General features: G+C 37.6%; 1 protein-coding gene across 1 annotated transcript in view; it reads right to left on the bottom strand.

The window, feature by feature from the left end:
* JAZF1 (JAZF zinc finger 1) overlaps positions 1–14,329 on the bottom strand; it is a 187,627-nt gene that overhangs the window by 72,538 nt on the left and 100,760 nt on the right. Inside the window, exon 2 of the mRNA XM_054273604.1 lies at positions 12,260–12,332. Coding sequence (XP_054129579.1) covers positions 12,260–12,332 — 73 coding nt within the window. The remainder of the gene's footprint in view (positions 1–12,259; positions 12,333–14,329) is intronic.

Raw genomic sequence — 14,329 nt, forward strand, 5'->3', positions numbered from 1 at the left:
AGCAAGCTTTATAGACATTCAGGATGTGAAATAATGAAGTCCAAACTTTACTGAAGCAGTATTTTCTGTCTGCATTTACCATCACTGAGGCAGCAATGGGAAAGAAAAAATAATAATGAGGAAACTGAACATCTTTTATGGATCACATGAATACAAAGCCAAAATACATGTAATTGCCTAGCTCATTGAACATACCACATATTTTCCTATAAAGCTTATACGACTGGCAATGCTTCCTCACTTCTCAATCATGTTAAACCAATAATTAAAATGAAAAAAAAAAAAAAAAAAGCCTAGACTTAAAATACCTTTAGGAGGGCATGTAGACTGTAATTTTTATACTGCATTTTGTGTAAGCAGAATTTCTAAAATTTCTTAGTCTGAAATTAAAGCAAAATCCAAATTAAGTTTTGGAAATAATTTAATTCCTGCACAAAAACACTGTTAACGAAAAAGAAATTCATAATTTAAAATCAGGTAGGAAGATAGTCAACTCTGATCCATCACAAGCAACTAAGTCACTCCTCATTTATACACATGGGATTTGCAGAAATGTTCAATTAGAAACTGTGACAGGTAGTTTCCTATTACAGATTTCGAGTCAATGTAGTATTTAAGGGCTCTTACTGGACTCCACCTAAGTCTAAAGCAAAATCCCTACTAAGTTAAAGGGATGCAGGTTGGTTTCCAGCAGAGCAGTGGTGCTGTCCACAATCCCCAGCCTAGCTGGGCTGAGTTACACTCTTCCAACTGAGCCAGATGGGTGAAATCAAAACTACCAGCAGCATTAAAACATATGATGCAAATGAACAATTATGTGCACAGGACCTTAGGTGCCAATAAGAACAAATGAGATTGCACTTCATGGAGTATAAAAGAAATATTAGAAGTGCTTTACCTATTGATTGTATGTTTCTTTTACTAGCAAGAAGAAGATTTCATTCATTTTATATAACTGCACTACTGGTTCCTACAAACCTTCTTCCAGCTTTCTTCATTAAATGGCAAAAAACAACAGCAACAACAAAGGACAACCTCTAAGAGCATTATGACTAAGTACTGTGCAAGAGAAATCAGTAGAAAAAAATTAAAAAAAAAAATAAGGCAATATACTTTACATAGGAAAATTACTGGGAACAGGAAATTTAAGTACTCTCCTGTGCGTTCTTGAAAGCCCTCGCAGAATGTCATTTTTCACTATATTTAGCAGATTATGAGAATTACATTTAGCAAGTGGTATTTTCCTAATTATTTTAAATGGTAACACACTTGGTTTTCTTTTTATTAAAGAGCTGCTACATAGTGCTGTGTGCAAATTCAGGGCATTCCTATATCTGTAGAAATAACAGATGTAATAGATATCTGTTACTATCTATTGGTAACAGGTAGTATTTCTGTAGTTGGTCAGATCCCAAAGATCACATTAAAAGCATAAGCTCTAAGTTTTTGTGCTGGAAATATTCAAACCAGGCTTTTATATCTGTGGTTAAAAAGTCAGCATCAGCCCTGGTAATCCTCTATGTGGAGGACAGGAACTGTTCAGCTACCTCTTGCAAACAGCACTGCCTGACTAACCTGGTTTAAATTGCTTCACAACTTTTCCTAAGTACTGACCTTTTAGAAATGGCAGGTGAGCAAATGAAATAAGACAAAGTAGAGAGGGAAGTCACACATATACGCTTTCACCCACCTTGAACAGGGACGCTTTGGGCTAGGTTTTTTAACACTTTATGAAGCGTATTTCATATTGGAAGCTACTGCAGGGAAGGAGACTGCTTTCAACAAATACTCGAGTTTTGTTGAATTTACTTTACATTGTGTGTAGCAACAATGGAACTTACTACCACAAATTGTTGCCACCACCACAGAAGCTATAGGTGGACTGGATGCTAAGAGGAATGGTCCTGCTATCCACACCATAAAAGCAAGTAATAAACCCAGTCTATTCCCAGCTCAAAAGTTCTTGGGAAAGGTTTGTTCAAGGCGCATGGTCAATCCCCAGCACTGATGGAGGCAGATATTAAATATTACTTATCTGCAACTTTGGAACAAGTCACCTTTTTTGCACCTCCATCCAGAGTCCACAACCCACAGCTACACCCCTCTCTGTTACAGTGTCTTGCTCATGCATTACAAAAGCTACTCTAATTAGAAATTACTAGATATTAAACACTCATGCAAGGCCAACCCACAGAAATTCCTCAATAAATCAAGGACAAATCAGCAGTGTCTGCCCCTACAGCCCATCTACACCTGTAGATGGAATTACTGCTGTAATCATTTCCATCTCTGTCTGTATCCTCATATACCACTTGGGGAAATACTTGTGCCTGATTAAAAAAACAAAACAAAACAAAACAAAACAAAACAAAACCAACAAAACTCCACAAACAAACCCCAACATTGACAATGAAAGAAAACCTTTCTCAGTTCTCTGAAAAATTGGAACAAGAAATCTAGAGTCTGCAAAATTGTACTGCTTCAGGGAAACCAAGACTCAGAAAGTACTAAATCAACCTGACTAATTGTACTGTAACTAAGCCAAATTCATTAAATGAAGACTCCCTTTAATAACATTTGTTTGCTGAGCCAAGCAAGCCTTTTTGAGTGATTCAGGTCACCATAATCCAACATAAGTTACTTCAACAATGTGCAATATGTAACACACACAACTATTGTTTAAGTGCATTGAATTAGACTTCGGACTTTCAGAGGTCAAAGACAGGCAACTCTATTCAAAAACACATTCAACAGATGTACATCAGAAAAAACCCATGTATTTGCACCACTTTCAGGGTTTTACTTCTACTTTGCCATGCAAGTTCTCGCTTCTACAGCTGTGTAAATTGTGTTCACTGTTTGAGTTCTGGGCAAGATGTTTCAGAAAAGTCCAAGGGAATGATCAAAGCAATCCCTTCTCTGTTTTTACATTCAAATCAGAAATTCAGGAATTCCTATGGTGTCTCTACACTGTTAAAAATGATTTTCTGATTACATGATGCCATACTATCTTGGCAAAATTAGGTAGATTAAACAAAAATCACAGATGATGTGACAGGGCTCCTTCCTCTCAGCACTTCACAAGTTTAGGAAAGCAGTCCCAAAGGAAAACCAAAAGGCAAAGGAACCTTTTCTTCTTTCCCCCATTTTCATCATATTGGAAGTTCCTTTACTATATAATACCTGCTCACAATCAGGGCAGTCCAGCTTCACTAATTCCTTATCATAACATATATCCTCACTGCTCTCTTTCATGCTTATGTTTTGTATCCACCAGTTGCTTTCAGATGCCTTCAGTTTTGACCTTCATTTTGTTCTAGCACGAAGCCTGGTCACCATGCCAGCGCACAACACAGGTTCCTTTCAGCTCTCTACTGAAGGCTGTGCTTAAAGACTGATATAACCTGTGCTATTCCAGCCAGCAACCTAGGAGAGCCCTCTTTCAAAAGCATTTTACCGGTGGACTCCAAAATTCCCTTGCTGACCTGCTAAATGCACCCTTGGCCTCAATAAGAGAGGAAACCAGCTCTGTCGAGCTCTCCACCTGGTCTCCATTTCTCGGGACACTGGCGCATTGCAGAGGAAGTGGTGGGAAAAGGAATGTATCTTTGCAGGATATAAAATTTTCTCCCTGGCTCAGAATCAAATTGAGAGGTCAAGCCAACCGCAAACGTATTTAATGAAAATTAAGGCTGAGAGTAACACTTTGGAGTAGGTTTCGCGTAGCGGAAGATGACATCAATGTTCTTTCCTCATGAGCCAAGTTCTCTAAGCACTAAGAATATTCTCTCATCTGCACTTAATCTCTAGTCTAGGCTACAGGCTGTCCTAAAGCATGACTTGGACAGCCTTGGCATGCAATCTCCAAATTGTGACCCTACTTTTATCGTCCATGACAATATATAAACTTTGTGGTGCAACTCTGTTTGCTACGTGGCCTTTATGTTTCTAGGCCCCATCCCTCACTGAGCACTAGCAAGACTTTGCAAATGACATGCAAGAGCCCTTACCTGGACGTGTTACATGCAAAAATGAGAACGAATGAGAAGAGAGGAAAACATCAAGCATCTTTAGACACCTTAGGAATTATGGATATGGTTTGTGGCATTTTAATAAATTAGTGGGATATTAACGACTGGAATGAATCTAAGAAAACACAATGTGCTCACATAACTAAAAACTAACATAGGAAAAAAAGTAATTCAATAATTTGCATTTTGAACGATCAAATTTATTTGAAAATCTAATTTTAAGTCTTTCTGTAGATTAATCCTATGCGTGCTTTTTTGCAACAAATCAAAGTAGGCAGTTTTACAATGAGATATTGTTACTTTTTAAAATCAGTGAAATTAGACAAAGAAGCACAACTGCTTTTGTACACAAGGTCAGTGATAAGCAAATTTCAGGTTCATAAAAAATCAGGCCACAGTCAATGAAAATTACCAGCAGCTGGCCTGGGCTGCCTTGGGATTCCAGGGACAGCAAGTTTACCAATCTGCAAATCATCACATGTAGCTAAGATTGTCATGACAAGCTTTTAGCAAAACACTGGATAGCACGAACCTTTCCTAGAGTCATCTATTCTTTCTGTAATTTTCTCCCGTGCATGTAATGTTTTGTTGCTGGTAATTTAAAGAAAATAAACGTACCAGGACAGGAGGCAACTAGCTGTATATGTCAGCCATTTCTCTAAATGGTAGAGATAGGAAGAACAGCCACTCCTTTCAGCCATTTAAACTCAGATTGTACTTGAAAAGAAAACTAATCACTATTGTAATATTTTTGCTCATCCTTCACTCGTAAATCAAAGCATAATAGCTTCTCCAAGTTCTTATTTCTGCAGAGGATCTGAAACTGGGCACATTTATGTGCTTTCCAAATAGCTCTGCAAACATGTTAGGTAACTGCAATATAAAGAATGAACACATGTTATTACCAGAGTCTAGTAGGAATTAGGACCTTATTGTGGTACGACACAGAGAAATAGACACTGAGAGCCTTATTAGCCCACATAGCTGACAGCAAAATATCTCAATATGGTTTTTGTGCAGCCAACACAGTCATTCTGAGAACATTACTACTGCTTAGGATCAAATTTAAACACCCCAGAAATGAAATTCCCTCCTTTTTAAAGCAAGAGACAATAAAGTATTTCTCCTTTCCCTTCGCTAAATGCAGTGACTTGTGCAAGAGACCTATGCAGAAAGCTGGGAATTGAAACAGAACTGGCCAAGACAAAAAACAGTGCCAGGAAGACAAGATGGTTTTTTCATCAATTTTGGCATGCCACGTTGACAAAGGATGAAGAAATACCAATAGAGACAAGAATCCTGAAAATCTTGAGGACTTATACTGACAGCTCTAGTGCTTGGTAACTGAATTACACAGAGGTGTGCACACATTCACTTGCAAGAAATGATGCTGACTTGGCAGTGCTTCTTTCACTTGAGATTCATGGAGTGGAAAAGAAAAGGAATGGAAAAAATCCTGAGTCCTGCACAGAAAAATTACCATAAGAAAGATAATTCCCTATCAATTTAAAAAAAAAATCAACCCCACAACTAAGACACATTCTTTCAATGTCCTACGTTTAAATTCACCATGTAATTTTTATTTCAAGGCATGGCATTAAGGCTTTTCCTCAAAGTGCCAATCTGCTTTTTGATCTTTACTGCTGACATGAAATAGAAGAGCTGTACATCATATAAATCTTCAGCTTTGCTTAGCTTGAAATTGGTAAAGAGAGAAAGAGAAAACAAAGCCATCTGCATAAATCCTTCCAAACCAAAAGGCATTCCCCTTACCCTAACTATCATTCATTTCTGCACATCTTGTTTGAATTACCATCTGAAGTTTGTCTTGTTCCATCTCCAGAACAAGTCAAATAGCAGAGCATAAAGATATGGCTACATGAATAAAACCATATGATCTACTTGGTCACTGTTAACTTAAAAATAGGCTTACACAAAAAAAATATTATCTGGCAATTGACATGTTACTTTGATCCTTTTCTTTCTGTATCCTGTCACATGCATCCAATCCAGCAGCTACTGGAAGCATTGGCATGCACCTTCCATGTGATGAGAAGCAAAAATCTGAGGGAATCACTGCACTTTTACAAAGTTGGGATATTCCATTCAAATGAGACAGTATCGTGTTACGGGAAGGAAAAGTTAAATTTTAAGACAAAGAAGAACTGTGGTACTAGGCACTATAAAATGTAGCAAGTCTCAACAGGTGATATAGCAATACTTCAACAGATTCACAGGCTCATATGTTCCCATGCAGAAAAACTCATCTACAATAGAATTCCTGAAATGGAAAAGTCTCCCTTGTCTTTACCCTTCTGTTTCTATATCATGGCATGAGAGTTAAGACAGTGTATGCTATACCAAAAAAAGCGAGGATGGGTCTTAGTTATACCTTAAAAAAAAAATAAATTGGTTTTTACTCATTCAAAAATCAAATTAACTATTCTGAGATCAAAAAATCAATTTTAAGGAGTTTTATATATTTGTTGGTAGCATGTCTCAATCTGTTATGTACCATCAATGATACAACTTCAAAGTGGAAATATTGTGCCTGAATTAATTAGAAAGACTTGAAGCTTGATCTATTGCTTATTGCAATAACTATTGCAGGGAATAGTTATTTTAGAGAAAGATGATCACTGTTCCAGAATTGCTTCACTTTCCATATGCCTCCTGCAAAAGTATTTTCTATGATGGCAAGAAAGGAGAAACAAACACATTTCTCTCCATGCTCTTGACTTTCATTGCAAACTGTGCCCCAGCAGCAATTACAGTGATGGTACACAGGCATCAGAAGGCAAGGAGAAGAAATGCCAGGAAGAGAAGCTACATCCTATCCCAAACTAATCAGTAGTCTCAGGATTAAACACTCTTAGGGAATCAAAGGGGAGAAAACTGAATTGTCTCCCACAAATTACTCAAACAACTCAAAGCTTGTGCTCTTAGAAAAAAAAAGGAAGCAACAAGAATTTCACTGCTGCTGAGAAAATGTTTGATAGAGCACTCTGATGGCACATCCAGCCATGGGCTATGACCTCCAAGAGGCTCCAGTCTTTCATCAGCTCCTTGTGCAACTACTGCTCATAGTTTACTCCAGGAAAATCTCTCAGGGCTGAACCACAGGAAAAGTGCAGTGTGTTGCAGTATCACGTTGTTTGGATGCTCTGCTAAGAAACCGATGCCTAAAGATTTTTAGCTTTCTCACATACTTGTAGCTTTACAGATTTTTAATATATGGTTGTATAGTTTTTAACACTTTCTCAGCCTTTCTCACACTTTAGAACAATAGCTAGCCCATTCTAAAATAATCTTGAAATTCTGTTTAGTCTTATTCCGAAGAAGAGAATTTCTAACATGGACCTTTTGTTTTACACCAGCATCTGAGGGACATAACAAGATATAGGGCAAGGAACCCCCTGGAGCAACTCCAAGGGGCAGACCCAAGGGTGGGCTGCTGGGGCAAATGGTCCCTTATTGGTTGTACCTGCTAGATATGCTAATTAATTACCCTTATAAAAATTATAGAAATCCTCTGCCATGTGTGCACATTCCTGTATTTTGTGCACCTGAAAGCTTTCATTAAAGAACAGCTATTTATATCACCACTTCAACATTATTTGCAAAAGTTTTTCTTCTGATTCCAGGCAACAAAATCCCACAGATGTAGTCAAAGTACATTGCCTCAAATCCAAAACTATCCTTCTTGTTACTGCATTAGTAACTTAGTGCATACTAAACATCACATTACCTAAAATTTTGTCACTTTTCGAAATAGCTTTCAAATAATCATTAAATCCTATGGTGTTGGCTGTTTGTTTTACTCCTGGAAAAAAAAGGTAATAGCAAGCTGGACAAGACACAGGGAGAGTTTGCAGTGGCCAGAACTTTACAAGCAATTAATTTCTTTCACAAATGTATATCCTCACAGAAATTATTGATTTTACTTCTCATGGTATTAAAAAAAGGAGGCAAAGTAAGAAAACTTTGTCTTGAAAAGTCAATGACAGGTGAAATAAAAGGGGGGGGGGGACATGAGATGCCTGAAGCCTATAAGACTTTACAATGGTAACAGTGAGACAAAATCTTGCTAGTTAAAAATGAAATCTGGAAGGAGGAGCGAAAATGTTAGATTGGTTCAGAGATGTGCAAGGATAATCTTGGGTTCTTCGCCTAAGAATGCCATCCAATTTTGATCACAGGTTCCATTTGTGGTACCAGCTGTGCATGAGAATGAAATTTATAGACATTCAACAGTCTCATTCAACAGACTGCCCAGAGGCAACACTGAAAATGTTCTCACCAGTGTGCTCTAACTGCTTGCAGGATTGATGCCTAAAACGTATTTTACAATATAACCCTTTTCTATGACCTCAATTATGAACAGAAAAACACTATTAAAAAGAACCTGGGGTTAACATAATTATAGCATTTTGCTAGATTTTAAAAGACTTTAAGATTACAAGTCTTTATTTTCAACAATTCCCTAATATAGTCATTATGCAATTTGAAGTAGAAACAGTATATAATTATGACTGCCTAGTTTCAGTTGTAGGTGCATACTAGTTTTCTTTTTTCCCCATCTGGATGAAACTTTTTAAAACAAAGCAATCACTGTATTTAAGAAAAATGTATTTCATGGAAATTGTAATAAATACAGAATTAATTGTTCTTTTTATGGTATATGTTTCCAATAATATATGATCCCATGGCATCTCCCACCCTTCATAATCAAGGTGAAAGGAATTTACTCCAATAATTTATGCTTTCTTCCTATTTCTGATACTTCCAATCTAAAAGTTGAAATACCTCCATTAAAAGTTAATTGTAAAGAATTTTTCATCCACTAAAGTTGGGAATAAGAACTTTTTTATTATAAACATTTTTTAATACTACCTTTTCAGACAAAGGAATTATTTGCATGCCTCTGTTGTCTTCTCACTTGTGCCAGTAAGAGTGGTATGCTTGTTTTGCTGTTTTCTAAAAAGCCCAAACATTCCCACAGCAGCTGCTCTCCTCATTAACAGGTAACCAGCAGTATCCACACGATAGAAACTTTCAAATATGAGAATACTGAGAAGTCTCTGTCCATGAGACTGCACCAGGCTAAAAGCCTTGGCTGCACGCTGCAATGCCAGGTTACAGAGCAACCTCGAGAGCCATCACCTCTAAGGACTCAGACCAGCACACACACTCAGAGGCACAAACAATGCTATGCAGATTCCAATAGACTGCAAGCAAAATTCATAGTCATGTTTATTATCTTAAAGCTATAAATCCTGCATTTAAGTAGCAGTGTAAGCAATATTAATCACTGGGGCTAACTGCTGGATTTCAATGCAATACAAAATATAAAGGCGTCCTGACCCATCTACAAAGGAGATGCCTCCAGAAAGTTCTGAAGGATGTTGGCCCAAATGCTCATTTGCAACTCTTCCTGACAGATCACGGCCAGAACTCCATTCTTGTAGTAGCACCACTGAACTCCTTGCAGACAAACCTCTCCTGTATTTATAGGACGGAAACAGACTAACTGCATCTGCTTTGGCTGTAGTGTGTCTTTTATTGATTCCAATTCTGACTTCTAAGAAACCAAAGCAGAAGAAAGCAGGGAATAGCCATCAATACTGGGGACTGCACTAAGGCTACACTAAACTTTGTCTGAGAAAGGGATTTGTGGCAATTCAGTCAGTGTCTGATGGAAGTGTTTGATGTAGCAGTAACAAACCATTATGACCCATAATTTATATTTTGTCCACCCATTTTAAAAGGAATGTTATCTGTCTACATGAGGATCACACACTATGGAAGCAGCATCTGTGTGCAGTTACTGAAAGCTGTAATGGCAGTAAATCTCCAGCGGAGAAAGAGTTGGAGCCTTACAGATTTAGACATCCACAATCTGAGGGTTGTTTCAGAACTTCAGAGCTCAAACAGTATTGCCAAAATAATATGCCTGAGAAAATAACCAGGGATAGAAGGGAAATGGAAACAAGAGTATGTTTCAAGTTGTAAACAGAGACTCCAGTACCCTTCTCTACTATCTGTTTTACTGATACTTTATCCTCCCAGCTATCAAGCCAGACAACCCAGATTTATGCTTTGTTTTAGCTCATAATAGCCACCATACAACAGGGCAATGGGCAGAGCATAAAGCACACCCATTTAATCTTTCTACCACAACATATATTTAGTGCACATCTTATCATACAATTTTGGCAGTCCCTGAGAATCAGCTGCCCCTATTTTCCCAGGCTCCACGAGACCGTATGGCCCACACAGAGCATATTGAATATACAAACTTGCAGAGGAAGATTGTTTTAAGGTCTGTAACTCACAGCAGGAACTGAGCGAAGTTCAGTTCCACTTGGAAGCCATAAAAGCATGGGTTTAAAAAAAGTGCAGCAGTATCTGGTGTTTGATATCTAACAGTATGCAACATGTTTATGACATGTATTAGGCTACAAAATCTGAGTTCATAGCCTGGGACAACAAAGCAGAACTCAGCTCTGGCATATGTAGTGGGAAATAGAAAGGCATGCCTCGTACTGTAATGGATATTGCTGCTCCCCCAAGAGCTTGAGTTGCACAGAGCAGGTGGTTCAATGAAAGATACTAGCACTTTGGAAAAAATTAAAATACAACTAAAAGAGTAACTAAATAGCAGCTGGTTCAAGCACAAGTCAATTCAGATTCAGTTTTACTATACAAACAACACTGGTTCTCCAGAATTACTTTTCAGAAATGACAGGGTAAGAAAGTTTGGACAAAATATGTGGCAACTAAAACTGTCTCAGTTACACAGAACTTTGTTTAAAGGGTATCAAAATAATGAAATCTAGATGAGTTATCACTTTCAGACTACTTTAAAATTAGTCTGATTCCAAACTGGATGATCAAGTCCCACTGTCTTAAAACAAGTCCCGTGGTCAAGTATGTGTTCTTAAAAGCAGCTTTTCCCTAATTAAAAAAAAAACAAAAAACCAAAACCTTTCTCCTCTCTCACATTAAGTAACATAATCACAGAAGCAAAAAGAGAAAACACCCAAGTATATGATGGAAAGAGGGAAACGTACCAACATGCACAACAGCATACCAAGCCTACCTATTGGAAAAAAAAAGTTTTATACATTAAATGAGATCAGCAGAACTAAGTGTTAAAAAGGGTCATGGCTAATTTCAAAATATGCTTTAGGAGTCGGACTGTCTCCAGGAAGAACAAGAGTTACTTGCCAAGTAGGAAATCATGTCAATACTGGCTATTCTTAATCATAGTCTCATGCAGTGGAGAAAATGTAGTCATTTCACCAAATGAACATCAGTTCTTACTTCCATACCTCCAAGTATTCTTCCCCCACACACCCACTGACATTTTTTGCTGCAGCAAACATTATAGAAAGTGGACTCTGTGTTTTAAATAGTTTGTTGGCTTTTGCTTTTGTTTCACTCTTTCCCATTTTTAAAATGAAGTAGAATTATAAAGAAAAATTTTGGGCAACTCATGAGAGTTTGAATCAACTCAGTCTATGCCAAACTGAATCTTGGGTTAATCTTCCAAGCTTATAGGGTTATGAGCTTGTATCTCATCCTCTAGACAGCAAAAATAAAAATGCAAACTGGTTTTCTATGTATAAAAAGTAATAATCCATGCTGGAGCACCCTGGAGGTTTCAGTACCACCATCAGTCAATAACTGAAAATCTGGGGCTCTGTTACTTAGAAAAGTACTTAAAAACGATTTAATTTCTTAATTGCTTTCAAGTTTTAGGTTACACAGGACTGGTAAGTAAGACTTTTAAAGATATATATTGTGGTTGAAAAACTTCTGAAGTTCTGTAAAATTCAATTTATATGCTGAACTATTATCAGATAGAGCTTTTCTCAATCATAAGTGAAATCTTTCTCTACTCACTTGTGTGAAGTACAATAAAATAGAAAACTAAGCCAAGAAAAATTATCTTGTTTGGCATGAGATTTAGCTAAAACATCAAAAGCTAAAACCTCATTCCTAAGTATTTGAGCAGTACAGCTGAAGGGCTGCATGTGCCCTATGCAAAAGTCATTAAAAATTTAGTTAAATTTTAATTCAACTGTTTTTCCTAAACAGGTGTTTCGATAGTGTCATATCCCATGATGCAAAAGAGTTCATCCATAAGCATGCCAATTTTGAGAGAATACATATTGTATATACCTAACCAAGATCAGTTATACCTGAAAAATAACCACACTTACCTGTTAATGTAACTTAGAGCAACATAGGTTGGCTGCTGAAGTTCTTGTTTTTCTAATACACGTGGGTCTGTATCTGGAATAAAGAAATACATACACAGAATTGAGCTTTGTGCATTTACACTGAAATTAGGGGACTGAATGGTGCAAAGTATCCTAAGTGGACACAAGATGTACAAAATAGCTCAACCCAGTTTATCCATAGAGTACACTTAGCACAGCTCCATCACTCCCTCATTCATTCACAAACACAGTATTGCATTACTTTACCCAAGAATTTGAAACATCAACAGTGATGTAATTTCCAACTGTCACACAAGCTTTCACAATCCCCCTCATAAATACTAGTTTTCACTGCTTTCCATGATTTATAGCATTAAATGGCTCAAGCTTACTTCTTTTTTAATGTAGCTATTTTAACATTTTAACATGTTCTAAGAGTGATTAGATCTCTTCTGCTGGGTCTTGAGACTTTTCTTCTGCATCTCTGAGTTTTGTTCTCTCCCTTCTCTACAGCTTATTTTCTGAAGCTCTGACTTAGAAAAGTCATACAAAAATGCTCTTGAAGCAAAATGCTTGCCAAGCAGAGCACTGCCCACCAAAAGCCCCGAAGCAAACATATCTGAATTCCCTCAAGTGCTAACTTTCTCATTCAAATGAAAAAATATGTTTTCAATCACTGTTTCAATTGTCCTTTGCAGTTAAGTTGTACTTTTATCTAACAAAGGAGTTTTGGTCTGAATTTTTGAAACCAAAGCCAAGGGAATATGTTCATAGTTTAGACAGCATTCTTATACCAAAACTCAGGGTATATTAAAGTTCCAATATAACTTGAAGTTTCAAATACAACTTTGCCCTGCAAAGTTAGGCACCTTTAGGAGCTGAGCATAAATAGTCTTCAAAAGTTCCCAATGGAAAGTGTGCATCCTGCCTGTGCATATTACTAGTCATTAAGAACGTTTTATGCATTACTTGAAAAGCAATTCTGTGTGTAACTTCTGTGTTTTAACTATCAAGAATAAAAACTGCCTTTACCAAATGGCTCCCCACAGCACTGCTGCTCTCCATCTTTTATTTCTCAGAACCATCTACTTTGTGTTTGGTGAGGGAGGAAGGGCACGAGGCACTCCAAGCAAATCCTCTATTTTGGATTGTTCTTGCTTCTTCCTAGAGATTTTAAGCATTGCTAATGTTTAAAAACTCATTATCTTGATAAGCACATTAGTTTGACTTGATCAGTTGCTTTTGGTGGTTTTTGTGGGGTTTAAAACATGATACAATTATTTTGAAATCTGTCTTTGCTGCTGTGCCTTAAGGAAGATTTTTAACTGAACTGAATGGGGATGGTGCTTGAGGGTTTGTGTATTTGTCACACCCATACCACTGCTGAAGCAGATAATGTCCTTATTCCCCTGTCTGCCTCTCAAAGCTCAGACTGATCCTAATCCCTCTCCTTACACTTGCTCCTGCTCAGCTTAGGCTGCAGTTATTTATATCCCTGAAGATATAAATAACTCTATGAAAGTTCAGTGAAGAGGAATAAAAGTACAAGTGCCAGTCCAATCAGCAAACCCAAGCCCGTTGTTCTTAAGAGGAAAAGATCTTGCTGGTGCCGGGGTAAATTCTGCAGTGTTTGCCAGCACATCACACTCCATATGAAGCTCACCAAAGACAGCAAAGCATCAGTGATCTCCCATGGTGTCTAACTCATTTTTCTGAGGAAGTGAGGTTCACACAGCATACACAGATCTTTTACTTGCCTTTATTTCTATAAAACCCACCATCATTTAGCAGGCCAAGCATACAACTATTGCCATGGAGAGCTCTGTTAGATTTACACCTCGGTGGTGCATGGCCTGCCATGGAACTGTCTCAATGCAGAATGTCTGCAGAACATTAATCCCAGCCAGGACTAGCTGAGAACTGCTGTGATGCCTAGAGAGGCTACCTGGAACAGAGGCTGGACAGAACTAAAGGAATAAAGTAGGAATTTATTGAAAGGCCTTTAAAGGATACACCTTGGGCAGGCCAAGAGCCCAGCCGTGGCTCTACCCAAGATGGTCAACCAGTCAG

This window comes from Melozone crissalis, unplaced genomic scaffold, assembly GCF_028551555.1.
Source record: "Melozone crissalis strain CALT ecotype California unplaced genomic scaffold, PUWL_Pcris_2 ptg000016l_1, whole genome shotgun sequence".
Taxonomy (NCBI): Eukaryota; Metazoa; Chordata; class Aves; order Passeriformes; family Passerellidae; genus Melozone; species Melozone crissalis.